Below are 26,993 nucleotides of genomic sequence, written 5' to 3' on the forward strand. Positions count from 1 at the left end.
CCTTCTCCAGGCTGGGCCTTGGCCTCTAGACGCCTTGCCGACCACCAGCACCTTTATATTGTGCGGGGCCTCAACCCCTACTCATCCCCTCAGTGAAAACAATAAAGACGAATCTCTGTTGCTTCAGTGATTTCTGGGAGCCGGGGTGGGAGGGGAAGGGAAGGGCAGTGGGGAGACCAGTCCTTCGAGGCTGTAGGGGAACCCTGGAGTTCCTGCTGTGGGAGAAAAAGACCTGAACTACATGGTGGGTGGGGTTGGGGGGTTCCTCCCTTCCTTCCCCTAGCAACGTATCCACCTTCCCCCAACTCAGCCCACATGCCCACAGCGTGGGGGGCTCTAATCCAGAGGGAGAGCGGAGCTGGGAACCTCAAAGGAGGGACTTCAGGTAGACACACCCCTACTCCCACCTGGCCCAAGTTTCTACCAAACAGCCCATCTTGGGCTGTCAGAGTTGGCACAGGAACAAGAAGAGGTGCCTTTGCCCCTCAGCATACAGAGTATAGGGGGCCGCCTTTGCCTCCTGGACTTCTAAGCCCTTCTAGGGTGAGCAGAGCAGGGGAAGGGGTGGACCTGGCCAGTCCTTGAGAAGCTAGGTGTGAGGGTGGCTCTCTGTTCTGGGGTCTTCCATGGCCATCAGAGAGGCCTGGTGGGGCAGAACCTCTGCCCTGATCCTACTCTCACATCCAGATGTGTCTCCAAGGGTGAACTCCTGGCCTCAGGAACTATCCACACCTCTCCACATTCACAGCCCATATCCCCTTAAGCTGCCAGAGAAAATGCTGGGACTTCCACCTCCCTCACCCAGACTCAAACCATTCTCTTACTGAAACCATCTCTCAATCGAGACAGACGCCCCTTGGGTTTAAGAATCAACCTGAGGTCGGACACAGTGGCTCATACCTGTAATCCCAGCACCTTGGGAGGCTGAGGTGAGCAGATCGTTTGAGCCCAGGAGTTTGAGACCAGGCTGGGCAACAGAGCGAGACCCTGTCTCTACACAAAAAAATTAGCTGGGCATGGTGGCATGTGCCTGTAGTTTCAGCTACTTAGAAGGCTGAGGGAGAGGATTGCTTGAGCCCAAGTGGTCAAGGCTATGGTGACCTGTGATCATGCCACTGCACTGCAGTCTGGGTGACACAGCAACACCCTGTCTCCAAAAACAAACAAAATAATCCGAGCCAATCAGCTGCATCCTCTAGCAGCTCTTTGCCTTTTAGGGCCTGGTTCCACTTCCAGGTCATTTGTATACACCAGATAGAGTCAGGATTTGAGGGGAAACACAATTGTGGTGTCATTTCCATGGGGTCTGTGCAAGGTGCTGAGCCCAGGAAAGTGGACCCCTCATCCTTCAAACCCATAACCCCATCCCTTCAGGCCAAGCATGTGGGGGAGGGAGAAGCAGCCATTCTAGGAACGTGAAACATTCTAGTTCCCTCACTTTTCCCCTTTACACACACTCACACATACACATGCACACACACACTGTCCCCACCTATTCAGGGTGCCTGAAAAGGGCCAGGAAGAGACAGGTGCACTGGGACTTGGGGCAGGATCCAGGTCCTCGCCCTCCCAGAGCTGGAGTGTGGAATCCACAGATTGGACTCATGGCAGTAGCTGAACTCAGCTAATCTAGCCTCCTCCTCTTCCACGGCAGCTTGAATACCTCCTGTGCCCAGGACTTCACTACCTCTCTGGACAACCCATTCTTTCCAGATCTCTGGACAGCAGCTCAGGCCCCTGGATGCAGCCATGACTGCCGCAGCACCTGAATCTTACCTCCGGGCTGGGCTAATGCCTGCACTCCAGCCTGGCGACAGCGAGACTTCATCTCAAAAAAAAAAAAAAGGCGGTTTTGGCGAGGTGAACAGGGAGGGCAGGGCAGGAAGTTTCCTGGAGGAAATGAGGCCTGAAGTGGCCTTGAAGGCTGGAGAGAGGCAGAAATCCTGTTTCACAGAAGCAGGCCTGTGGAGCAGGGCTGAAGACTTTAAGGGCACACACTGAGGAAAGTGCAGGAGATGCCACCAGAAGAGGAAGGGGTGTTAGGGAAAGTCTGGAGTTTCCAGCAGAGTTTCGATTTCATGTTTAGTAGAATCAGAACTGCTTTGGGATGAGATCTCTTAGCTCTGTCCCTCATTCTATGGCCTCATGCAAGCCTTTCTCCCTCTCTGCCTTGGGATTCCCATTGGTTCAATTAAGAGCTAGGACCCAGTGATTTCTGGATGACATTCAAAGGACATCATGTTTCTAGCAGACATGCGAGGTTCCCAAATATCCATGTTCTCATTTAATCATCAAAGAGCTTGAGATGGTACATATATAGGTTTGTTATATAACAAAAAAAATCCATTTATAAATAAAAATAGTTTTAAAAACAGAGATGGGCACATAGCCACTCAGCTAAAGACATCTCATAGGTTGTTCTTGCAGCTAAGTGGGGCCATGAGACTAGCCTTTAACCAATGGGCTGAGAGTGAAAGTGATTTTTGCCATTCTGTTTTCAGGAATGGATGTACCTGCCTGTGGCAGATTATATTTTTCAAAGATGACCACAAAAATATCTCCTCTCTCACGTGTGATTCTCCAGTGGGGTCTATGTCCCTGCCTCTTGAATGTGTGTGCACTTGTGACTGCTCTGACCAACAACATTTGGGGTATGATGATGTGACTTCTGAGGCCGGGTCACAAGAAGTGATTGTCGTGAATTAAATTGTGTCTCCCCCTGAAATTCATGTGCTGAGGTTTTAACTCCAACACCTCAGAATGTGACCTTATTTAGAAGGAGGATCATTGCAGATATAATCAGTTAAGATGAAGTCATGCTATACAGTGTGTAAGCCCCTACTCCTGTAGGACTGGTCTTATAAAAAGGGGAAATTTGGGCACAGAAGCAGACATGCATAGAGGGAAGACGATGTGAAGAGACACAGCTCAGACCCCCCTCCTCAAGGCCAGGAGAGAGGCCTGGAACAGATCAGGAGGAATCAACCCTACCGACACCTTCATTTCGGGCTGCTGGCCTCCAGACCTGCCACTTAAACCACCCAGTCTGTGATTCATTGTCCTGGCAGCCCTAGCAAACTAAACAGCAATGCCACCTTCATCTGATTCTCTTGAAATAAGTGGGCAGCCGGCTACCACATAAGTCCAACTACCCCATGAATTTCGTGCTGGAGAGGCCACATGTAGGTATGACAGTCAACAGCCCCGGCTGAACTCAATAGCTGGCACCAGCATGGGACGGAGCCTCTCAGGCATCAGCCAGTGGATCATTTAGATAACTGCAGTTCTGCCAGCCTCTGATTCTATCCACATGTGAGACTCAAAGCGAGAACTGCTGAGGCGAGCACTGCCTGATCCTGACCCACAAAATCATGAGTGACATACAATGGTTGTTTAAGGCTGCCAGGTTTTAGGGTAACTTATACAACATAGTAACCAGAGTGCCTACCCTTTCCCTTCCCTCCCTTGCAACTGGCTAGAACACAGATGAAGTCATGGTGGGCTGTCTTTGGTCTTGGGAGCCACAAATGAGGAGCCTGGGCTCTTGGGTGCCCTCATGGAGCAGAGCTGCCAACTCCCCAGATGCCACTCACATTTCATGTAAGAGAAATTTCCATCTTGTTTAAGTCAATTCTGTTTTTTAAGCCAAATCAATATCCTAGTAATACCATATATGTAAAATGAACAGCTCAGTGTCTAAAAGAAGTGCTTTTTGGAAAAGGTAATTATTGCTATTTCATTATTATACTACTAATAAGTATTAATATTATTACCCTAAACTGCTCGACACTCCTCAAAATGAACATGAGATGAACCCATGTCACTGATGGTCAATGGGACCTGTCAAGATAGGCAGAAATTATCTGTGGTAATGCTTAATTCATACCAAGTCTCTCTTCCATCCGCCTTAAGCTGACTACAGCTCTCCCAGGCAGACCAATAGACAGGGGATCGTGGATACCAACCCACTTCACACCCACACAATGAGCCAAAGCTCCGGGCAGCCACTGCGTCCTCCCATCCCACCCGTTCTGTTGCAGGAGAGACAACAGGCAGCAAAATGGCATGGAAAGTGGATCTAAGATAATGAGTGGGGAGAGGAAGCCAGAGAAACTAACTCCATCCCCAAGAAATCAGGCAAGGCTTCTGGGAGGAGGTGACCACTATCCTGAGAGTGCCTTCCAAGGCTGAAGAGAGTGAAAAGGCTCTGCAAGCAGGGAGAGTGGCCTGGGCAAAGACACAGAACATCAGAATCCACATAGCCGGTGACCTACCTGCCTCCTCAGCCTCACCCTTTCAGCTCTACCTCCAGGGAGGTCAGCATAGGGGAGGGTGGGTGTCAGACCTCTGTGGGCCCCTGGGGACCTGTGTCCAAGCAGGGACTTCCTCTGCAGCTACGGCAGAGTCAGCTTTAGAGTCTTTTCTCCTTCCATAGTCATCAAACTGCAAGCGTTACTTCAAAACCCTAGTCCAGGCAGGGATACCCCCAGTCTTCCTGTTCTTTTTTTACCCTCTCTGGGTCAGGGGCTTTGGCCTTAACCTGATTCTCCCCTTCATCTACTAGCCTGGTGCTTCAGATTCAGGCAGGTCTTGCTGAACTAGAAGACCAGGAGACAGCCCACAGATACAGGAGGCTGAGTCCGAGGAAGGAGACATAGGCCCTTCCTTCCTGAGGCCCCAAGAGGGAGACAGGACAGAGACATAGAACTCTCAGTGAACAGAGCAGACGCCCTGAGAGCTGAGCAACCAGAGAGGGAAAGGAGAGTGCAATTGGGCAATCAAGGCAAGCTTCTTGGAGGAAAGGGGCAGGGAAGCATCGATGTCAGGGGAGATGAGCCTGCAGGCAGGCTCTGGAATAGGTGCAGAGTGGTGACGGATTCCAGTCGGACTCCAGTTTAAACAACCACAGCGCCTTAAGGTTTCAATATCTAGTCCAGGGGAAGGGGGTACATGGGAAGGTGTCTTTATGGCCTTGTCACTAGTAAAGCACAGTTCATGACTTATCCACCGAGTGTGGATTCAGCGAGATGGGGGAGGGCAGGTTTTTTTTTTTTTTTTTGAGACGGAGTTTCGCTCTTGTTACCCCGGCTGGAGTGCAATGGCACGATCTCAGCTCACCGCAACCCTGCCTCCTGGGTTCAAGCAGTTGTTCTCCTGCCTCAGCCTCCTGAGCAGCTGGCACTACAGGCGTGCATCACCATGCCCATCTAAGTTTTTGTATTTTTAGTAGAGACGGGGGTTTCACCATGTTGACCAGGATGGTCTCGATCTCTTGACCTCGTGATCCATTCACCTCGGCCTCCCAAAGTGCTGGGATTATAGACGTGAGCCACCGCGCCCGGCCCAGGAGGACCGTTTTTTAGGGATAAGGGAGCCCCCACACTCCCATTGCCCCTCTGCTCAGGGAAAGGGGGACGGTAGAAATGACCTCTCCGGCCAGCATGCACACAGCCATGTCAGCCCCACTCGGCTTGTCCTCCACAGCCCCATCTTGGACCGCACTTCACCGCCAGCCATTCCAGCCCTGGCGCTAGTAATACAGCTCCTGGGGAAGCGCTCGGGGTGTTGGTGCCTCTTTGACTTCACGGGATGGGGGAAGGACAGCCCTGTCCCCCTCGGCTCTCCTAGGCTGCCTAGCAGGCTCCTGTCCACGCTCCCCGCCCCTTGTTCCGGAACCCCATCGATCCCTGCCCTACTCGATACAGTTCCTTCCACAGCAGCCCCTGGTCTGGGCGCTGTCCAGGCCCACGCTGGGGGTCGAGTCTTCACTGGGCTCCGAGCAGAGGGAATCCCCGCGCCCGCCCCAGCCTTGTCCTAGGGCGCCTCTGTCCGAGTCGGTTTTCTCTCCTCTGGCCCCCACGCCGCCACCCTCCACTTCCAAGGGACGCCACCTCCACAAAGGAGAAAGGAAAGGAAATACACAGGCACACATTCGTTTCTGTGGAATTCGCTCTTTATTTTGGGACCAGGGAAGGATCACACACAGCCCTGCAGCCCGGGGGTTGGGGCACCGAGACGCTGAAAGCCCGCACCCGCACCCCGCTCAGACGCCGCCTCCAGGAGGCGGAATCCGGGTTTCTGGGGTCCAGAGCGCCTATGCAAATGAGACGGGCGTGGTTGGAAGATCTCCCAGGAGGCCTCGGGGGTCCTCGCCACAGGTCGGCGCCAAGAGCGAAGGGAAAGGAATCGGATCTGGGGAAGCAAGCCTGGGAGACGTCGTAAGTGACGGACTAGGGTGGGGTGGGGCGCGCTCTCGGAGGCAGGATGTGTGGTGACGGGGGCACTTTCACCTAGACCTGCTGGGGTGGTCCTCGCCGTCGCGGTAGAACGTTTTGTAGAGGAGCACGTCCGGGATGTCCTGTTTCACCTACCTGGGGGCGGAGCCGGGAAGGGCGTGTTCAGACCTGGCCACGCCCCCGGCGGTGCGGGGCCGCAAGGGAGAGCCCCAGGGATCCCGCTCCGCCCGCCCCGTGCCAGCGCTCACCGCGGCCGGGTGACCACGTTGAGCTAGTGGCGCAGGGAGACGTAGTAGCGGCTCAGCTTCTCCTGGGAGGCGCCTTCGCCGGAACCTCGGGTTCGATGGGGTAGGCGTCGACTAGCGCCCCCAGGCGGACGAGCAGGGCCAGAGCACTGTGGCCGGGGCAGGCCACGGCCTGCGCACCGACACCATCTGGGAAGGCGACACTGGGGCGTGGGTCATTCCGAGCCTCTACCCTCCACGGCGTGAGGCTGCGGCTGCCGTCGGGGCCGCGTTCCGACACTCTCCCTCGGGCTGGTATCGGACCAAGGCTCAGCCACCAGCTTACCTTGTGTTCTCCAGCACTGCACTGTCTCCTGCCTCAGTTTCCTCATCTGTCAGAGGGACAAAGCTCTACCTGACGTAACCCTACCCCCACCCCCGCTGCTGCCCAGAGAGGTAGAGTGAAGAAGAAGGTTGTGCGGGGGGGACTCCTGGGCCTCCTTCCCACCTCTGATGGCTCCCTCCAGTCCAGTTTCCCACCACTCACCCCCAGCTTCCACCATTCCAGCCGTAGTTTTCCCACCAAACAGCCAGGGTTTCCAGGTACCAGACGGTGCTTGAGCCCCCAGCCACTCACAGCGACAGCTTGGGAAGCAGATGAGCAGGAGGTGGAAGGCGAGGGAAGTCCCAAGCTGCACTCCAGCAGGTCAAGCTGAGGCCTCCTCTGCTCAGGGCTTTCCTTGCGGGGCTTATATCCCTGCCTGGAAAGGAGGGGGAGTCCTACGGGGACGGGGCCAGCAGAGGGTGGGCCCTTCTTCCTCCCTCCTTCCACCCCTGCTAGATCGCTGAGCTTACACCTAGCCAGTGTGTGATGTCTCCACCTGGCAGGAGCTCAGGGGGCAGCTGCCATGCTCAGATTTTGGGTCCCACTGGATGGGGTACCCAGTCTGAACCCTGTGTTCACCCCATAGTCCCTCAGGGACACGTCTAGCTTTCTGAGGAAGTGGAGCGGTTGGATCTATATTCCTGGGGCAGTCCCTAGGACCAGGATGAGCTTCTCTCTTCCTTAGCCTGTCTGTGGGTTGGAGTGGGGGGCAGAAGGGTGAACACATTTCCTCCAGCCTGTGGGATCTGTGACCACTCTTAACAAAAGACAACCCTTTTCATCCTCTGCTCAGTAATACCTTGGAGAAGGGCTGAGGAGTGACAGGACCTCTGGGGGTCAAGTCTTTCTCTTGGGGGCAGGGGTGGGGGCACATGACCTTGGTTTCTGACCTGCAATTGATGGTGTCCTCAGAAGAGGCCTCTCTGAACACTCCATTATGTTCTTTCTCCATTAAAGAGTTGGGAAGGCCGGGCGCGGTGGCTCAAGCCTGTAATCCCAGCACTTTGGGAGGCCGAGGCGGGTGGATCACGAGGTCAAGATATCGAGACCATCCTGGTCAACATGGTGAAACCCCGTCTCTACTAAAGATACAAAAAATTAGCTGGACATGGTGGCGCGTGCCTGTAATCCCAGCTACTCAGGAGGCTGAGGCAGGAGAATTGCCTGAACCCAGGAGGCAGAGGTTGCGGTGAGCCGAGATCGCGCCATTGCACTCCAGCCTGGGTAACAAGAGCGAAATTCCATCTCAAAAAAAAAAAGAGTTGGGAAAAGAGGCAGGAGGGGGCAGAAGCCAGTTCCCCCAACAGAAGCAGCCCAGTCGGCCACCCGTGTATCCAGCCTGGCACACACAGACCCCAGTGCAGCCATGTGTGGCATAGAGCCCCCTTGCCAGGCAGAGTGTCCCCACCCCTATGCAGGTGTCATTCAGGGCACAGGCGTCTTATGCCAAGGCTTCCCAAGCACATACCGCTGTCCCCAGCCTCCACTAGGCTCTGAAGCCCAGATCCTTAGAAGGAAAGGACTCGTGTTTATTAAGCACCTACTGTGCACCGGGTAGTACATAATTTCAGGCATCACACGACGATGAACTGAGTTTATCTCCATTTTCCAGATGAGGAAACTGAAGCCCTGAGAGGTGATGGAGCAGCCAAAGTCACCCATGATTCAAACAGGAAAAGGAGGGAGAGGCAGACCCCAGGAAGAGGACCTCTCAATCTGAGGGTCAGAAAGGCTCAGCACCTGGAGTAGCCATGGGGTGCTGGAGCAAGGACACAAAGGCTAAGTCAGGCCCACCACCCACTCTGAGAGGCTGTGTAGGGGAAGGGTCTCCAGACCACCAACCCCCTCATCCCCACCTGCTCAGGAGGAGGAAGGAATGGGGGATGGTCTCCCCATAAAGCCCTTTCAGCTTCCTCTCCCTGGCCTGGCCAGACCTCCAGTACTTCCAGATGTCCCATCAGCCCATAGAGGGTAAAGGGGCCTACTTGTGTAGGCTGCTGGTTCTGAGCCAGCCCCTTCAGCCCCAGAACAGATGGCTGTGGGGCCTGTTTTTAGCGCTCTCCTGAGATGGGAGTTCAGGGCTCTCTCAGTCACTCTTTTCTGGGTTCAATCACTTGCATTCTCCAGAAACGGTTCCTTATCAGCCAGTCAGGCCCCATAGGATCACACATCCCGGGAAACACCAGGGTGCCCTGCTGAGCATGGAGGTGGCAGAGGACACCAGGACAAGGGGACATAGATCCTGCCCTTGGAGGAAGGAGAAAAATCATTCTTCTTAGGGACCTGTCATCCATGGGCAAGGCACAGCCCTGTCCTTCAAGAACCCCAGTCGCAGCTGGGCGCGGTGGCTCATGCCTGTAATCCCAGTGCTTTGGGAGGCCGAGGCAGGTGGATCACGAGGTCAAGAGATCGAGACCATCCTGGTCAACATGGTGAAACCCCGTCTCTACTAAAAATACAAAAAATTAGCTGGGCATGGTGGCGCATGCCTGTAATCCCAGCTACTCGGGAGGCTGAGGCAGGAGAATTGCCTGAACCCAGGAGGCGGAGGTTGCGGTGAGCTGAGATCGCGCCGTTGCACTCTGGCCTGGGTAACAAGAGCGAAACTCCGTCTCAAAAAAAAAAAAAGAACCCCAGTCGTAAAGGAGAGACATGGCCGTATCATGGGGGGATCCTCAGTCTGAGGGATTCCCAGAACATGGATACAGAGAGACAAACAGAGCCAGCCATTGTCCTGTTAGGAGGGAAGACAGCAGAAATCAAAGAATTGTGTTCCTCCATGGAAAGACGAAAGGCAGGTGCTCACCCTAGGATGCAGGGGCAGTGAGGGCTGGCCAGGACATCTGTGATTCCAGGGGTCAGGGCCCAGAGAAGGACCCTGCAGGCTAATGGGGTCAAGGATACCAGACAGCTGGGGGCTGTTTGCTCTTCTGACTCTGTAGCACTAACCATGGTGGTGATAGGGGTTTCTAGTGCACTGATTCTGGGCAGAGAGATGAAGGAGCCTGTGAGATGGCTACAGGGAATCTGACATCCCTGGAGCCCCATCATGCCCTGGAACCCCATCATGTCTTGGGGAATATGCAGTCCAAGGACAGATGGGAAGAGAGGAGAGACATTGTAGAAGCTAGAGGGCATGAGATGGCCTGAATTCAGGCTACAAACTCTGAAGAAGTCACTTCCTCATTTATAGCCAAAGTAAATGGGTGCCCTGGTGGTCTCAGTGTGGACCAGGAGCCAGCCTCAAAACATCTCTATCCATCCCCCAAGCCCTCTCTATCCATCATATCCCTAACCTCCAACTCACTCCCCAAGTACAGGGCAAGCTGATTGGTTCCTTAATCTCTGCCTCCTTATTGAAGAGCTTATTAATTTGTTGATTAGCAGGGAGGATGTCTCAGTCCTCGATCAATGGGCTTGGCTACCCCCATCCACACACCCACACCCATCACTGATGCATGACTCAGTGGCTATGAGACATGTCTGGGGGATGGAGGGCCGAAGTCTGGGAGGGGGGAAAGTTCAGAAACGATTGTTTTTGTAGATGTGAGACCACTGCCTGCCTCCAGCTTGTCCTTGGAAGGTAGGGGACAGAATCACTAGGGCTTCGTTGGCCCCATTTTCAGAGCATTTGGCAAGGCCACCTCAAGTCAGGGAGACCATGGACCTGGACCCCAGCCAACCATTTCCCTTGTCCAGTGGGCTCAAGGGCCACTCATCAAGATGGTGTGGCCTCTGCCATTCATCCCCAGAGGTTTAGAATTCTGCACCCCATTGCCCACCTGCCTGTACCTACTCCCCACACATAAGGCCCCTCTTTGATCCGTGTGTACTGTGCAGCACTGGGCCACTGCCTTCCACCCTCAGGCACTTCCTCATGCCCAGGGTCCTGCAGACAGCAGGTTGTCATACAGCAAGAGTAATTCGATCCTCATTCAACAAGCACTTATGAAGTCTCTGCTGTGTGCCAGGCACTGATCTAGGCACTGGGATAGGGCAGTGAACAAGCAGGCAAAACCCTTACCCTCATAGAGCTCACATTCTAGTGATAGGAAATAGAAAATAAGTAAATAAGCATGGAGGCTGGGCGAGGTGGCTCACACCTGTAATCCCAGCACTTTGGGAGGCCAAGGTGGATGGATCACCTGAGGTCAGGAGTTCAAGAACACCCTGGCCAACATGGTGAAATCCCATCTCTATTAAAAGTATAAAAATTAGCCAGGTGTGGTGGCGGGTGCCTGTGATCCCAGGTACTCAGGAGGCTGAGACAGGAGAATTGCTTGAATCCAGGAGGCAGAGGTTGCAGTGAGCTGAGATGGTGTCACTGCGCTCTAGCCTGGGTGACAAAGTGAGACTCAGTCTCAAAAAAATTAAAAACATAAATAAATAAATAAATATGCATGGAATATGTCCGATAAGTTCTATAGAGAAAAATCAGAGCCGGGTGTAGTGGCTCACGTCTGTAATCCCAGTGCTCCAGGAGACTAAGGTGAGGGGGTCACCTGAGTTCAGGAAGGAATTGATGAAGCAAACCATGAAGCTGCCTTGGGAAGAGTGGGAGGTGGGTTTGGGAAACAGTGATGCCAAGAAGGAAGGGATTTTCACTTTTTATAATAGGAGTTCTCCTCTGAGCCCTCCCTCTTACCTGAAGCTTCTGGAAAACACAGTAACAGAAACCCATGACATGGTGCATGCCCAAGGCTCAGGCTTCGCTCTAGAATAGAGATAGACAAACTTTCTGTAAAGGATCAGATAGTAAATATTTTAGACTTTGTGGTCCATACAGTCTCTGTTGACACCGTTAGGCTCAGCCATTGTAGCTTGAAAGCAGCCACCGAATACACCAAAAAAAGAATGGGCGTGGTAGTGCTTCAGTAAATCTTTACTTACAAATGTTAGAAGTTGAATTTCATGTAATTTTCATGTCATACAATTTAAGTTTTTTCAACTGCTTGCAGATTCAGTCACTTTAAAAGATACTCTTTTTATTGAGCTCAAAGGATCCTCTGGCCTCAGCCACCTAAAATGCTGAGATTATAGACATAAGACACTGTGCCTGGCCTAAAAGGCTTTTTTTTTTTTTTTTTTTGAGACAGAGTCTCACTCTGTCACCCAGGCTGGATTCAGCTCACTACAACCTCTACCTCCGGGTTCAAGGGATTCTTCTGTTTCAACCTCCCAAGTAGCTCGGACTACGGGTGCCCACCACCATGCCTGGCTAATTTTTGTAATTTTAGTAGAGACAGGGTTTCATCATGTTGGGCAGGCTGGCCTTGAACTCCTGACCGCAAGTGGCTTGGCTTCCCAAAGTGTTGAGATTACAGGTGTGAGCCACCACATCCAGCTCCTAAAAGGCATTTTTAAGCCACAGGATGTACAAAAACAGGCCCACAGGGCCATAGTTTGCTGACCCCAGGTCTAGAAAAGCAAGAACTCTGCTACCTCTGCCCTGGGTTAAGTTATCTGTTTAACGAGAGTTGGTTGGGTGTGTCTGTAGCCTGTTTATGCCAGGTGCATTTGTCATTGTAATCATGTAATTGAATTAAACATTACATAAACTGATGAAATATGAGTGCATAAAGAATTGTTTCCTTGTAAATGACGTTAAATGCTTTGGAAGTAATACACAAAGAGATTTGCTGACATGTTGAATTAGATGTGAAAGATAAACTATTCAGGGAAAATCCTAAAAATCTAGAAGTGTTCTACATCAGATTGTTTCACAAGTGTCTTTAAGTTTAAAGAAATGGGAAATAATAGGTAAATTATAGGATTGTAGGTGTGATTTATGCAAGAAAGCCAAAGGAGGATTTGAGTCAAGATACCCAAAGAAAAATTAGTGCCTGAATGTGAATTTTTGTGTTTGAAGTCAAAATGAAGTGACTGAGACTTGTATGTGTCTGTTTTTATTATTGCCCACTTGAACTGAATTTTTCAAAAGACAGGTCAGTGACTCAGATCTGCTTCTGTCAAACGAGGACTTCTCCAGTACTTTATGTATTTCCAATATAGTTTGATTTTATAGGGTATTTCTATTTAATGGCTTAAAGAACAACGAAAGATTTTTCAAAAACCAATAAAAATAAAATGCTGGTGTATGTTGTGAAGCCTGAAATCAGACATTGTGAGGGGCCCTGGGCTCTAGCCCCTGGGAGCTCTGTGCACATCCCCTCCACGAGTCCTCCTCTTCCCAGTCTGAATCCAGCACTTTTTCAAGGGCCCAACAGTCTCAAGAGGCCTATGCTGCTTGTGCAGAAACTCAAGTCCTGAAAGACGTATGGGTTCAGGGAGAAACAGTTCTGGGCTGGTTGAGACAGAGCAGCTCCCTGATTCACAGGCCCTTGTGGGCTTGGGTCTCTGTGGCTCCTGGTATCTTATGTGGTGCTGGCACATGGTGGCTGCCAGGTTATTGAATTGATCCGTCAATAAGTGAACATATTAGTTAAAATGTTGGTGCGCCTGCCTTAATAGAGACCAAATAATAGTAATTTAAATACCATAGATATTTATTTCTCTCTTATGTAAGGGTCCAAGCTGGCAGCCAGGGGTAGGGTGCCTCTGATCTACAAGGGGCCCAAGCACCTTCTAAAAAAAAAAAAAACAGCAAATGATCATATTGATTGAAAAACTTTGACAAAAATTCAAAATCCACTCACAATTTGAAAAAATACTCTTAGGCTTAGCTGGGTCACTGACACCTGTAATCCCCTAAGACTTTGAAAGGCTAAGGCAAGAAGTATTGCTTGAAGCCAGGAGTTCAAGACCAACCTGGGCAACACAGTAAGACCCTGTCTCTAAAAAACAAATTTTTAAAAATTAGTTGGGCATGGTGGTACCTGTAGTTTCAGCTACTTGGGAGACTGAGGGGGAATTGCTTAAGCCCAGGAGTTTGAGGATCCTGTGAGCCATGATTACACCACTGTAGTCCTGCCTGGGTGGGTGACAAAACGAGACCCTGTCTCTTTAAAAAAAAAAAAAAAAAAAGGCCAGGTGCAGTGGCTCATGGCTGTAATGCCAGCACTTTGGGAGGCCGAGGCTGGATTATCACTTGATGCCAGGAGTTCAAGACCAGCCTGGGAAACATGACAAAACCCCATCTTTACTAAAAATACAAAAATTAGCTGTGCGTGGTGGCAGTCGCCTGTAATCCCAGCTACTTGGAAGGCTGAGGCAGGAGAATTGCTTAAACCTGGGAGGTGGAGGTTGCTGTGAGCCAAGATGACATGCCAGCCTGGGTGACAGAGAAAGACCCTGTCTCAAAAAAAAAAAAAAAAAAAAAAAGTGTGATACAGGTGAAATGACAGAATGACAGACAGCTAGGTCAACAGAACAGAATAGGAAGTACAGAAATAGACTTAGGAAAATATGACAAATTGATTTTTGACCAAAGTGCAAAGGCAACTGAATGGAGAAAAGACTCGTAGAACCACCACCAGAGTCAGGACACAGAGTGATACAGAAGAACTGTATCACTCTGAAGGACTCCCTGGAGTTATCCCTGTGTAGTCACTCCTGCTTTCATCCCCAAAGTTTGGCACCTGCTACCACCACTATAGTTTTCATCTTTTAGGGAATGTCATACAACTGGAATAATACAGTGTGTAATTTTTTGAGACAGGCTTTGTCCACCCCTAATGCTTCTGAGATTACTGTAATTTGTTCTGTGTATCGACAGTTCATTGCTTTTTTATTGCTGGGTAGTAAATATCCCAGTACATTAATGTGGTTGGTTTAGTTGGTCACCCACTGAAAGATATTAGGGCTGTTTCCAGTTTGGATCAATTAGGAATAAAGCTGCTCTATTAGGAGGCTGAGGCGGGTAGATCACGAGGTCAGGAGTTCGAGACCAGCCTGGCCAATATGGTGAAACCCCTATCTCTACTCGAAATACAAAAATTAGCTAGGTGTCATGTTGGGCCCCTGTAGTCCCAGCTGCTCGGGAGGCTGAGGCAGGAGAATTGCTTGAACCCTGGAGGCAGACTCCGTCTCAAAAAACACCATTCATGTGGGCATATTCACCTCTCTAGGATAAATACCCTGGAGAGAGTTTTCTGGGTCATATGTAATTGTGTGCTTAACTTTGGAAAAAAGTGTCAAAATGTTTTCCAGGATGGCTATTTTGCATTCCCTCCACCAGTGGACAATAATTGCTCTGCACCCCCGAAGTACTTTGGATTGTCAATATTTTTTATATTGCCCATTTTAATGTGTAGCTGGTGGCACATTGTGATGGTTTTAATTTGCATTTTCCTATTGTCTAATGATGCCAAACGTCTATTCATGCAGTTATTTGCCATCTTTGTATCCTCTCTGGTGCAGTGTTTGTTCCTGATTTTTTTTTTAAGTGCGTTGTTGGTTTTCTTACTGTTGAGTTTGAAGAGTTCTGTATATATTCTGGATACAAGTTTTTCATTGAGTATGTGATTTGCAACTATTTTCTTTCAGTTTGTAGCTGGTGTTTTCATTTTCTTAACACTGTCTTTTACAGAACAAAAGTTTTTATTTTTGATGAAGTCCAACTTATCAATTATTTTCTTTTGTGACTCATGCTTTTGGTGATTTCCCCCTACTCTTCTCTAAAAGTTTTTATCATTTTACACTGCTTTTAGATATATGATCCATTTGGAGCTAATTTTTGTATAAGGTGTGCGGTTTAGGTTGACGTTCTCTTTTTGTATATGAATGCTTGTTGTTCAGACACCATTGTTGGCTCTAGGAATCTATACATGTGTTAAAACTCATAAAGCTGTACACCAACGAAAGTCAGTTTTACTTTGTTACTTAATATTGTTTTTTGAGAGGGAGTCTCATTCTATCACTTAGGCTGGAGTGCAGTGGTGTGATCTCAGCTCACTGCAACCTTTGCCTCCCTGGTTCAAGCAATTCTTCTGCCTCAGTCTCCCAAGTAGCTGGGACTACAGGCGTGTGCCACCACACCCAGCTAATTTTGTACTTTTTATAGAGATAGGAGTTCACGATGTTGGCCAGGCTGGCCTCGAACTCCTGACCTCAGGTGATCCACCTGCTTCAGCCTCTCAAAGTGTTGAGATTACAGGCATGAGCCACTATGCCTGGCCAACTTTGTTACTTAAAAAAACATTTTTTTGAGACAGGATCTCACTCTGTCACTGAGGTTGGAATGCAGTGGCACAGTCATAGCTCACTAACCTTGAACTCCTGAGCTCAAATGATCATCCCAGCTCAGCCTCCCCAGTGCTAGGACTACAGGCATGCACCGCTATTTCTGGCTAATTTTTATTTTTATTTATTTTTGTTGAGACAGGATCTTACTGTCTTGCCCAGGCTGGTCTTAAACTCCTGGCCTCAAATCATCCTCCTGCTTCACCCTCCCAAAGTGCTGGGATTACAGCTGTGGGCCACAGCACTCTGGCAAAAAAGTCATTAAAAAAAGAAAAAGTTATTTCTAAAGTGCTTGGAACAGAACCTGAAAAATAGTAAGTTTTCAAAAAGTGTTTGTTAAAGATGAATTCCGGGCCTCCCTAGGCAAGCCACCTTCCTATTGTAAAATAAGCACCCAGGGGTGGCTACTGACAGATCAGGAGAGTCTTTGGGTTTTGTGCCTGGTGTGGGATCACATCCTAAGTCGTGTCCCCAGATGCTACAGTGCAAGCAGAAGAGAAGCAATGGGGCGATTCGGACTGTCCTGCACAAACAGCCTCCACTTAGAGGGTGGGATGAAAGGCAGACAGTGGGGGATGGGCCAGGAACCTGCAGGCACCTTTGGAGGGCATCCCAGAGTCGCTCAGAGCCCCACTCCAGAATCAGACAGAACCTGGTTCAAACCCTGCCTCACTTGTTCAGCCAATCTCTGTGGCCTGAGGAAATTATTTCATCTCTGAGCTTCAGCTTTGTCATCTGTGAAAAACAGATCTTTAGAGTCCCCATACAGGGTTAGGAGGATTGAATGAAATAATACCCGTCAGAAGCTCAGGACTGTTGCAAGCTCATTGTAAGCACCCAATCACATGCTACATTTTCTTGCTATTGTTTGTAGTAGAGACTGGCAGGGTGCACCCTCAGTGTGAACAGTGAATTATCTTTTGTTGTGGGATTTCAGGTCCCAACACTGTATTCCAAAAATGTTCAAAGTTATAGCAAATTGAAAAAGGCTGTTCAGCAAGCAGTACGATGAGAATTAGGATGTTTTTCCTTTCTTTTGGCTTAGCTATCATTTATATTTTTCTACAGTAGACATATATTACTTTGATAATTAGAAATAAATATGGAGGAGAGGAAAAGGAAAAAAAAGTTCAACAGAGTAGGACCAGGGACAGAGCCCTGTGGTGCAAAGCCACCACTTCCCAGTTTCAGCCATGGGCTGCCTTTAGAAACAGCCTCTCATCTAATTACAGTCTTGGCCGGTGCAGTGGCTTATGAGGGTAATCCCAGCACTTTGGTAGGCCAAGGTGGGCATCACTTAAGGTCAGAAGTTCGAGACCAGCCTGGCCAGCATGGTGAAACCCCATCTCTACTAAAAATACAAAAGTTAGTCAGGTGTGGTGGCGTGCGCCTGTAATCCAAGCTACTCGGGAGGCGGAGGCAGGAGAATCACTTGAACCCAGGAGGCAGAAGTTTCAGTGAGCCGATACCAGGTTGCTGCACTCCAGCCTGGGTGACAGAGCAAGACTCTTTCTCAAAAAAAAAAAAATTATTCTAGCCGTTGAGACATTTAACCCACATATCACCTGGTGTCCACAGGATGTCAGATTTTGCTGTGTGTCTTGCTGAAGTCCAGACATGAGAAGCTTGCAGCACCCCCATTCCCGAGCAAATAATCCTATCAATGGGGAAAATCAGATCAACCCAGACAGATCTGTTCTTAGTAGTTTCTTATCACGTCTTTCCTTTACACATACTTACAAACCTAGGGGTGGTGGAAAGGGTATGGATTCTGGAGTCAGAGGTTCTGGGTTTGAATCCCACTCATATTTTTTGGCTGTGTGACTTTGGGCGAGTTGCCTGGCCTCTCTGAGCCTCACTGTAAAAAGAATAGTAAAGCTGTTGTCACAGGCTTCTTTTGACAACTTAAAGAAGGGGTAGACTGGACACAATGGCTCACACCTGTAATCCTAACACTTTTGGGAGGCCAGCGTGGGTGGATTGCTTGATCACAAGAGTTTGAGACCAGCCTGGGCAACATAGTGAAACCTTATCTCTAGTAAAAAAAAAAAAAAAAAAAAGCTGGGTGTGGTGGCATGTGTCTGTAGTACCAGCAACTTGGGAGGCTGAAGTGGGAGGATCACTTGAGCCCAGAAAGTAGAGGCTGCAGTGAGCTGAGATCACACTACTGTACGCCAGCCTTGGGTGATAGCAGTGAGGTCCTGTTAAAAAATAAAAAAAATAAAAGCAACAACCAGTGACCATATCTGCATGCCTCTCCTTGTCCTACAAAACTGTTGTTTCCTCAAGGACAAGGCAGGAGCTTCCTATCTTTGTGCCTCAGTGCCTGGCACAGAAGGGCACCATCACTCCACCCCACCCCTCCTGAGCTGATACACACTCTTTCTTCTTACTCACATCTCTGCCACCTGCCTCACATTTCTCCACAATTCTCACCAACTCCTTCTGCACATATGCTTCTCCCCAGTGCTTATCTCTGCCCCCTCATTTCCCCCTACCCTGCCTTCCTGGCCTAGGGTGACAGGCCCCATCCTTCATCCCCATTCTGTGTCCCCAGTGTCCATGAGCTGCTGTGCAGCCCACAGCCTGCTGCATGGCCTTCAGTGGGAGGGGGAGCGTGATCCAGAACGGCAACTCATTTACTCAGGCACTTGTTAGCAGCTTCATCAGTTCCAAGGGCTGCATGGAAAGGCTGTGACTCAGTCTGTGCCATCCATCAGAGAGAGGGGTGGAAGGTGAGACGAGAGAGGGAAGAAAGTAAGAAAATGACCCATTCCCGTGTTCCTGCCACCTCCCAGGGAGAACGAGGCCCAAGCCAGTTGGGTAGCAGGGATGGGCAGCACGGGGTGGCACAGACATCTCCATACGCCCCATCCGGTTCCCATGCTGGAGTCCTCACAGCAGTCTGCTCCACATCCCTCCTACTTCAGGCCAACATGGACTACTGGACCATCGCCTCCAATCACCCAGGGCTGCAGCCACACACACTCCCACTCACCCATCACTGAAACAATGACAGGGAGGAGAGAAGGTCACTGGTAGGAGCCCCAGAGCCACTGAGTCAGGAAGAAGGGCAGCAGAATGAAGACGTTTCTTTCCATTTCTGCCTCTTCATCCTTCCACCAGGTCTCATCCCACTGTCAATCATCAAAATAATTTCCAGGTAAAGAGTTAAATGTAAAATATATTGAACTATGGAAAAACAGGAAAGAGAATCTTGTGGCAAGAGAGCTTTACAAGCATAAAAGCCCTGGAAGAAATCACAAAGAGGGTCAACAGCCTGGGCCGTACAAGTGTTAAATGGGTGTGCACGTCATAAAAGTGTAACTGAAATCACAGATCGAACCACCTCTCTTTGCCAGGCTAACTCCAATTTATCCTCAGTTCAGCTCCCCAAGGAAGCTTCCCTGACCACTTCACCCGCTTTGGGTTGGCTGCCACCCCTGAGCACTCCAGGGCACTGAATCCTGTCTCAGAAGAGAGTTGAAACCTTGTTGTGATGATTTCTTTATATCCCCATGGACCACAGGCACCGTGACATTTTATTATTTTGATAATCTCCATGGCCAGCACACAGAGAGATTGAGCACAAAATAGAATTCAATAACTTTTAAAAAAAAAATTTAACTTTGGGAGGCCGAGGCGGGTGGATCATGAGGTCAAGAGATCGAGACCATCCTGGTCAACATGGTGAAACCCCATCTATACTAAAAATACAAAAAATTAGCTGGGCACGGTGGCACGTGCCTGTAATCCTAGCTACTCAGGAGGCTGAGGCAGGAGAATTGCCTGAACCTAGGAGGCGGAGGTTGCGGTGAGCCGAGATCGCGCCATTGCACTCCAGCCTGGGTAATGAGCGAAACTCCGTCTCAAAAAAAAAAAAAAAAAACTTAGTGGCTGTTTTATTTTCTAGTTATCTAGCTTTTTTTTTTTTTAAGACAGTCACACTCTGTTGCCCAGGCTGGAGTGCAGTGGCACCATCTTGGATCACTACAACCTCCAACTCCTGGGTTCAAGTGATTCTCCTACCTCAGCCTCCTGAGTGGCTGGAACTATAGGAACCTACCACCAAGCCTGGCTAATTTTGGAATTTTTAATAGAGGTGGGGTTTGACCATTTTGGCCAGGCTGGTCTCAAACTCCTGACCTCAGGTGATCTGTCCGCCTTGGCCTCCCAAAGTGCTGGGATTACAGGTTTGAGCCACTGCACCCAGACTCAAGCAATCCTCTTGTCTCAGCCTCCCGATAGCTGGGATTATAGGCACACACCACGTGCCTAGCTTCTAATTTTTTTGAGGAACTGGCATACAATTTTCCATAACTGTTGTAACATTTCACATTCTCAGCAGCAATGCACAAGGGTTCCCATTTCTTCACATCCTCGCCAATATTTCTACAATATTTTTGGTTAATTTTTGCTCTTTTGCTGTAAATATATTTTTGTCAAGTTGCAGCTGCAGATTCAGGCTAATTCTAGTTATGGAAAACGTCAACCGTATAAACTAACCAGAACGTCCTTACTGGCAAACCAGGGAGTCAAAACCGATTTACGTTCTACTGGGAAAGGTCTACATTCATTTTATGTTTCCACAAAAAACATCTCACTTCTCAATTGTAAGACAGACACAGCTGTGCCATAAATTTGCTGCCTGGATGTAATTAAATACTGCCAGTCCCAGTATTTCTTCCTAATGTTCCTTTACTTTCCAGGGGCTGTCTCTCAGGACTGATGGATTACCTGACAGTAGAGATACAAAAGGTGAGGTCTTTATAAACAAAAATTGTTTCAAATTGTCCCTTTAGTTTGCAACTCAGGAATTTTTTATACTTAGGTATACTGCACCACATTACTAAGATGTGTAAGAAATGTATCTTTCTAAGTGGGAGAATGATAATGTAATACTGCGGTTCAGCATGCCCTCAGCTCCCAAGAGGACGTTTCTCCAGGTTCTTGGTCTCCTGCCCTCTCAAGAATGAGAGAGGGGACCACAACGCAGTGTGCAGTAAATGCTGGACTCAAAAGTGTTTGTAGAGTGATTTAGAGAGAGAGAAACAGGAGAAGGAGAGAGAAACAAAGAGCTAACTCTCACACTGAGAGAGAGACTCCAGAGAGATGGAATCCAGGAGAGGAAAGCAGCTTCCACACTGAGTGGAAGGGAACAGAGCGAGAGATGGAATTTAGGAGGGGAAGACAGGCTTCCACAAGAGATTGTGGAAGGGGACTCCAGAGGGAAAATCCAGGATAGAGAAAAACAGCTTCCACAAAGGGAGTGTTCATGGAAGTGGATCCAAACATGGAGTCCGAAGGGGTGTGGAAGAAGGGGAGGGGACTTTTATCCTGGGAGGAACCCCCACCTTCTCTAAGACCCCAGGCCAATGAAAGGAGTTCCTTAGAACTTCTGCTGGAGTGACTGACTCTTAGTTTCTTCCTGCACCTGCAAAATTTAAACATAAACCGTTAAATATTCAGGATAGAGAGAGATGGGAGGGGGGCATGGCACTAAGAAGTTCTTGCCCTTTAAACTATGCCCCCTTGTGGACCCAGAAAGAGAACACATTCCCTCAATAACTGTGAAGAGGGATGTCAAAGTAAAACTCAGAAAGGGAATGGAGGAAAAAAATAGTGAAGATGGCCAGGTGTGGTGGCTCAGACCTGTAATCCCAGCACTTTGGGAGTCCAAGGGGGTTGGATCATGAGGTCAAGAGATCAAGACCATCCTGGCTAACACAGTGAAACTCCATCTCTACTAAAAATACAAAAATTAGTTGGGTGGTAGTGGCGTGTGCCTGTAATCCCAGCTAATTGGGAGGCTGAGGCCTGTTTGAATCTGGAAGGCAGAGGTTGTGGTGAGCTGAGATTGTGCCATTGTACTCCAGCCTGGGCAACAGAGTGAGACCCTGTCTCAAAAAAAAAAAAGATAGTGATGTTGGCTCTCTTAAAAACCTATGTGCTTGGCTGGGTGCAGTGGCTCACATCTGTAATCCCAGCATTTTGGGAGGATGAGGTGGGAGGCTCACTTGAGCCCAGGAGGTTGAGGCTGCAGTGAGGATCAAGGAACTGCAGTCCAGCCTGGGTGAAAGAGCAAGACTCTGTCTCAAAAAGACCCAAAGACCCAAACAAACATATGTGCCCATGTACCTCCTGGAGAGTCTTCATTTATCCTCAGGGGTGTGTGTACCCCTAGTTTAAAGGTGCTGCTGTAGTTTATCATCCCCATAAACATATCATTATATGCAGCGTATCTGCTTAGTTTCCCCCATGTGTTCACCGATTTCTTTGTTCACCATTCTTGGATATCTGCTTTTAGTTATTGTTTTTCTTCCTCTTGAAGGTACATCATCTTCTTGAAGTAAAGTAATCCCCTTTAGAACTGCCTTTGGTGAGGCTCTGTTGAGAGTAAACTAAATTTGTTTTCTGAAAATATCTTAAAAGTTGTCTTAATTTCAAAATTCATGCAATTTTACATTCTATTAATATATTTTTAATATAAAATAATATTTTAAGTAACATGAGAGGGAAAACAAAACAAAAATTATAAACCTTATGAGTCATCACAAGAGATTATCTCCATCTTTCACAGGTTCTTAAACTGCCTACAAATTGTAGGTGATTATAACCCTAATTTACCTGTCCACATTGACTCTACTGGCTATGAGGACTCACATTTTTGCAATTCCCAACAATAAAGCAATAAGGCACAAATCTCCTTGGTTTTCTAAGTAGGTTCCAGTTAAGAGCAGGTCAGTATATTTTCTCTAATACTTATCTGTAAAGGAATTTATTTATTTATTTATTTATTTTGAGACAGAGTCTCACTCTGTTGCCCAGGTTGGAGTGCACTGGCATGATCTCAGCTCACTGCAACCTCCATCTCCCAGGTTCAAATGATTCTCCTGCCTCAGCCTCCTGAGTAGCTGGGATTACAGGCGCCCGCCACCATGCCTGGATAATTTTTGTATTTTTAGTAGAGATGGGGTTTCACCATGTTGGCCAGGCTGGTCTTGAACTCCTGACCTCAAGTGATCCACCTACCTTGCTTGGCCTCACAAAGTGCTGGGATTAGAGGGGTAATCCCATGCCCAGCAGGAATTTAGTTTCAAAATCATATGTGTAACTCAAAATGCTCTCTTTTAAGTGGTGAAACTGATTTCCTTATCTAAGCGTTACTGATATTTATTAATATGGCTTACTGATAAGTAATTCTTATACTAAGTATTCAAATTTTTTTGAATAAAATAATAAATGTATTTATATTAATTTACATGAATTAGCCAACTCTCTCAATGTCAGGAAAAAAAAATCCATTCATTTTGCTAAATAAAGAAAAGATAAGGAGAAGTACATGCCACCTACAAACTCAAAAGTAATGTTGCTTTAGCTTCAGGCAAAGTATTCTGAAGTTAGGCAGTCTAGTTTCAGGCCTTGATTACACACCAATGGGCTGAGACTTGTTCCTTAGCTGAAAGTACCTTTGGGCTGCTAGGCGTAGGAGGCAGAAGTGAAGAGGAGGGAGGAGTCCAGTCCCTTCACCAGCCTGCTTCATACAAAGCAATCTACTTTTATTTGTTTAATATATTTGACTCCAAGATATTGCTTCAAAGAAAAAAAAGTTTGAAAACCACTGGATTAGAGACTCTAAGGTCTAAAAAGACTTCTATATTGTGTATATTTAAGTCACATGTCTTTGATATTGGTTAACTAAATTTTCAATATATTTTTGTCAATCTAAAGTTTCTGGGAAGATTTTTAAAAACAACCAATTTCCTCAAAGATCAAAGTGGAAATATAAATAGGAAATGTCTCAAAACTTTGCAAAGTTAGGATATGAGTTGTACTGAAGAGAAAACAAAGGAAAGAAATTGAAATAAAACAGATGACACATCTTTTTCAAATGTCACATTTAATGTTTTCACCACTGTACTTCAAATCTACATTGTACAAAGTGTGCCACGGTAATTGACCAACCTCTGAGATTGTACCTTTCACACCAGTGTCTTCTTGGGCTCTTTTGATACTAAACACGTTTCTCATTCAAGTGAATTGAAATGCTTCAGTTGGGTTGATTCTCAGGAGCCTCATAAAAAAAAACAAAGATATTGCACCATCTTTGTTTAGTAATTCAATGTTTGTTTCTTTCACAGCAAATAATTACTTCATTGAAGTTAAAACTTCCAAACATAACTTATTAATAGTCTTCAAATTCAGCTCAGATCACTCAAGTTGAAAATACTCTGCTAAATACAGATAACTTACAATAACTTTAACAGTTAATTGTCCATAACACACACCAAGGTTTTTTCCTAGACCAATTTTTAAGACGATCCATTAATATTCCTTGTACAGGTGAAAAATGATCTTCAATTTTCTTTTTATTTTTAATATAAAAGTTGGAAGGGACATTCAAGTTTCAAGTCTCCACACTGAACTTAAAAAAAAAAAATAGTCATCATCAGCATGTGGAGGTAAACAAGCCAAGTTGTATAACTCCAGGAGGTAGAGGCCTTCGATTTGTATTCATATGTACATATGCACAGAAGAATTCAGTGTTCCAACAGAAAAAAAGAACTTGTCAAAAAGTAATAAGTTATTTACTACTGTGACATTTCAAGACTCCCACAGCTTTGCCTAAGGACACAAACACATTTGACATAATTCCCTATGTGCCTTTTTAGTTGTGGCTTAAAATTTTTTTTAAGTTTCTTTTTGTCTTTTATTATATTTTACTGTCCAGTGCAGGAAAAGTCTCACAAAATTTCACAGACCTAAAATGTGCAAGCTAGTTCTCTTTCTATACAGCAATGTTGGGATTCTTTTGAAATTAGCCCAGAAATGAATTATTTACACACATGAAAGATGCATGCTTGGGGTTCTTTTATGTAAGAAAGAGCAGAAAAACTTCTAATAAAAATAGATTAAATATATATATATATATATTTATACTGGGTAAGGAAAACAAAAGTTTAGTCTCTCCTAGTCACAAACTCATTCTCTCTACCCACAACATTGGATTTTAGACAGCACACATCACCATCACGGCTCTAATGAGAAGCTAATTATAGGGCTTGATCATTAGGTGGCATGCCCCTCATCCCTACCCTCCCCCCAGGCGCAGCCACGATCAGTTCACGTGGCTCCATGATTGGTCGCAGGCAAGGTTTCTAGATTTTTTTAGTTTTAGAAAACCCCCAATCTTTAGGAATGGCTCAAACATCAAAATGTATGACTGTCCTGTGTGTGTGTGTGTGTGTGTGTGTGTGTGAACAATCTCACTTCATTTTAGAAAAAAAAAAAAAAAAACAAAACAAAAACATAAAACCCCAAACTCCCAAATTTGGTTCAATTCTCTTTTGTTCTGAGGTGAGCCATAACAGCTGCACTAAATTCATAAAACATGTGCAACTCTGGGTAAAATATTTTTCTTCTAAAAGCACAACCACTTTACAAGATTAAAAGTCTAGTAACATTTCTAAATATTATTCGTATCATACAAGCAGTGGTTGTTAATTTAAAACTTCATTAGTAAAATTACAGTACAAGCATGATTAACCTCCAGAATTGCAAATCCCAGACTCCAGTGGAAAGCTACATTACATCTTCAGTAGTACATTATCTTCCACCATCACTCCCACACCAGAGGAGATGGGGGCATCTCAGATGGCTGAGCAACAGTGGAACTGGAAGAAAAGAGTGATGGAGAAATTAGTTGTAATGCCACAATGGCAAAAGGGTAATTCACTACTGCCTGTTTTCCTCTCTTCCTCTGAAAAAATTAAGTCCACTTCTGGATTTTTACTTGTTTCTTTAAAGTTGAATTTGTTCTAAGTTGTCTGTTTAAGGATCTGATATCTAGGGAGAGGCAATCTGGTGTAGTGGGTAATATATAGGCTTGAAATTAACATGTCATTTACTAGTTGTATGGCACTGAGCAAGTGCCCTAATCTCTTCTCATTTGGAAAGGAATAATTCTGTTTACGTCAAAGGATACTGTGATGAATAAATGATAACAGATGTGAAGTGTCTTCCACAGTGCCTACTTCATAGTGTAAATGGTAGGTATTACAAGTGACAATTTCAATAATCAGGAAAACAACCTTAAGGGATGTAGAATTATCCATTTAAAAGTAGCCTCTTAAAATACAGTGGCCTATTTGAATGAGCCTTAGAAGCATTATTTTATCAAGTATTAATGGAGAAATATAGGCAATCATTTAGCATTGGTTATCCACAGATGTTACTGGCTTTTTCCTATGTCTAAGGTTGCTAATTAGATTATAAACTTGAGAGGGAAAAATGTAACCATTTTGTTTCCTCCAAGGCCCAGGATCATTTATACCTAAGCTGCTAAACTGCCTAATTGACAGGGTCAGTAACTCTTAGGGGGAAAATAGTAAAACAAAGTAATTTAAAACCACAGATAAGTAAAAATGCAACTTGATTCCTGCTTCCAATAGAAAAATACATGGAAAAAATGAAAGTTAGGTCTTATAATTTTACAAATTTTACACATAAAATCTTGACTGTGGTCCAACAAATTCAAACAACTTCAATATGATTAAAGGGAAAGAGCAGAAGAAGAGAGAAAAAGGAGAGGAGAAAGGCAGCAGGGACTGTGTGGCTGCTCAGATCCGAATCCACCCTTCTTTGTCTTGCTTTGTGATGCTGGAGCCAGACCCTGTTCATGCTTCCCTTTGCCATTGAGCTAAATGTTAGCCTTTGTCAACAAGAGGGTGCTGGAAGGGCACTTCAAAGCTATAGCATTGGGAAGCAGGCTTCCTTCCCTGCTTTGTTGTGCTTTTTTTTTTGTCATGTGGAAGGTTCAGCTTTGGTCCACCCAGACTCTCCTGGCAGGCTTCTTTGATGGACCACTTCTGCCCACACCTTCTGGCACACTTCCTCTTCTGCACACCACCCTTGTGCTGTGTTCCTGTTCCTGTGGCAGCCATACCCTCTCCAAAGACGTCCTTACATAGAGGAACTACTTCTAAATTCTTAAATTTCTTTGTTTAC

At 47.0% G+C, this 26,993-nt stretch overlaps 3 protein-coding genes across 4 annotated transcripts in view; 1 reads left to right on the forward strand and 2 right to left on the reverse strand.

Annotated features, from left to right (window-relative positions):
* Positions 1–4,819: 4,819 nt before the first annotated feature.
* Positions 4,820–25,662, forward strand: LOC128931987 (uncharacterized). The gene is made up of 3 exons (XM_078375425.1): positions 4,820–4,869; positions 5,543–6,218; positions 20,696–25,662. Exons 1-3 carry the CDS (start codon positions 4,820–4,822, stop codon positions 20,786–20,788), a joined length of 819 nt encoding a protein of 272 aa, XP_078231551.1. The 3' UTR covers positions 20,789–25,662.
* LOC128932140 (uncharacterized) lies at positions 5,936–25,069 on the reverse strand. The gene is made up of 5 exons (XM_078373997.1): positions 7,736–25,069; positions 7,008–7,221; positions 6,807–6,852; positions 6,485–6,670; positions 5,936–6,371 (listed from the first exon to the last, which is right to left on the reverse strand). The coding sequence occupies exons 1-4, from the start codon at positions 7,795–7,797 to the stop codon at positions 6,537–6,539; spliced, it is 456 nt and encodes a 151-aa protein (XP_078230123.1). The 5' UTR covers positions 7,798–25,069; the 3' UTR covers positions 5,936–6,371; positions 6,485–6,536.
* NLK (nemo like kinase) overlaps positions 23,870–26,993 on the reverse strand; it is a 170,457-nt gene continuing 167,333 nt past the window's right edge. For both annotated transcript variants that reach the window (XM_008997218.5, XM_002748265.7), the window contains one exon: positions 23,870–25,660. In XM_008997218.5, the coding sequence (XP_008995466.3) occupies positions 25,606–25,660 (55 nt within the window). In that variant the 3' untranslated portion in view covers positions 23,870–25,605. The remainder of the gene's footprint in view (positions 25,661–26,993) is intronic.

This window comes from Callithrix jacchus, chromosome 5 (assembly GCF_049354715.1).
Source record: "Callithrix jacchus isolate 240 chromosome 5, calJac240_pri, whole genome shotgun sequence".
In the NCBI taxonomy this organism is placed as follows: Eukaryota; Metazoa; Chordata; class Mammalia; order Primates; family Cebidae; genus Callithrix; species Callithrix jacchus.

What these genes read in the sequence shown, in the direction of transcription:
- LOC128932140 (XM_078373997.1), bottom strand. Translation starts at nt 7,797, where the DNA reads ATGGAGAAAGAACATAATGGAGTGTTCAGAGAGGCCTCTTCTGAGGAC. An exon ending in GAGGACACCATCAATTGCAG is followed by an intron (nt 7,222 to 7,735) that starts GTCAGAAACCAA and finishes CCTCCTTTCCAG; the next exon opens with GCAGGGATATAAGCCCCGCA. An exon ending in TGGAATGGTGGAAGCTGGGG is followed by an intron (nt 6,853 to 7,007) that starts GTGAGTGGTGGG and finishes TCCCTCTGACAG; the next exon opens with ATGAGGAAACTGAGGCAGGA.
- LOC128931987 (XM_078375425.1), top strand. Translation starts at nt 4,820, where the DNA reads ATGTCAGGGGAGATGAGCCTGCAGGCAGGCTCTGGAATAGGTGCAGAG. An exon ending in TCTGGAATAGGTGCAGAGTG is followed by an intron (nt 4,870 to 5,542) that starts GTGACGGATTCC and finishes CTAGTAATACAG; the next exon opens with CTCCTGGGGAAGCGCTCGGG. An exon ending in AAGCAAGCCTGGGAGACGTC is followed by an intron (nt 6,219 to 20,695) that starts GTAAGTGACGGA and finishes TTTACTTTCCAG; the next exon opens with GGGCTGTCTCTCAGGACTGA.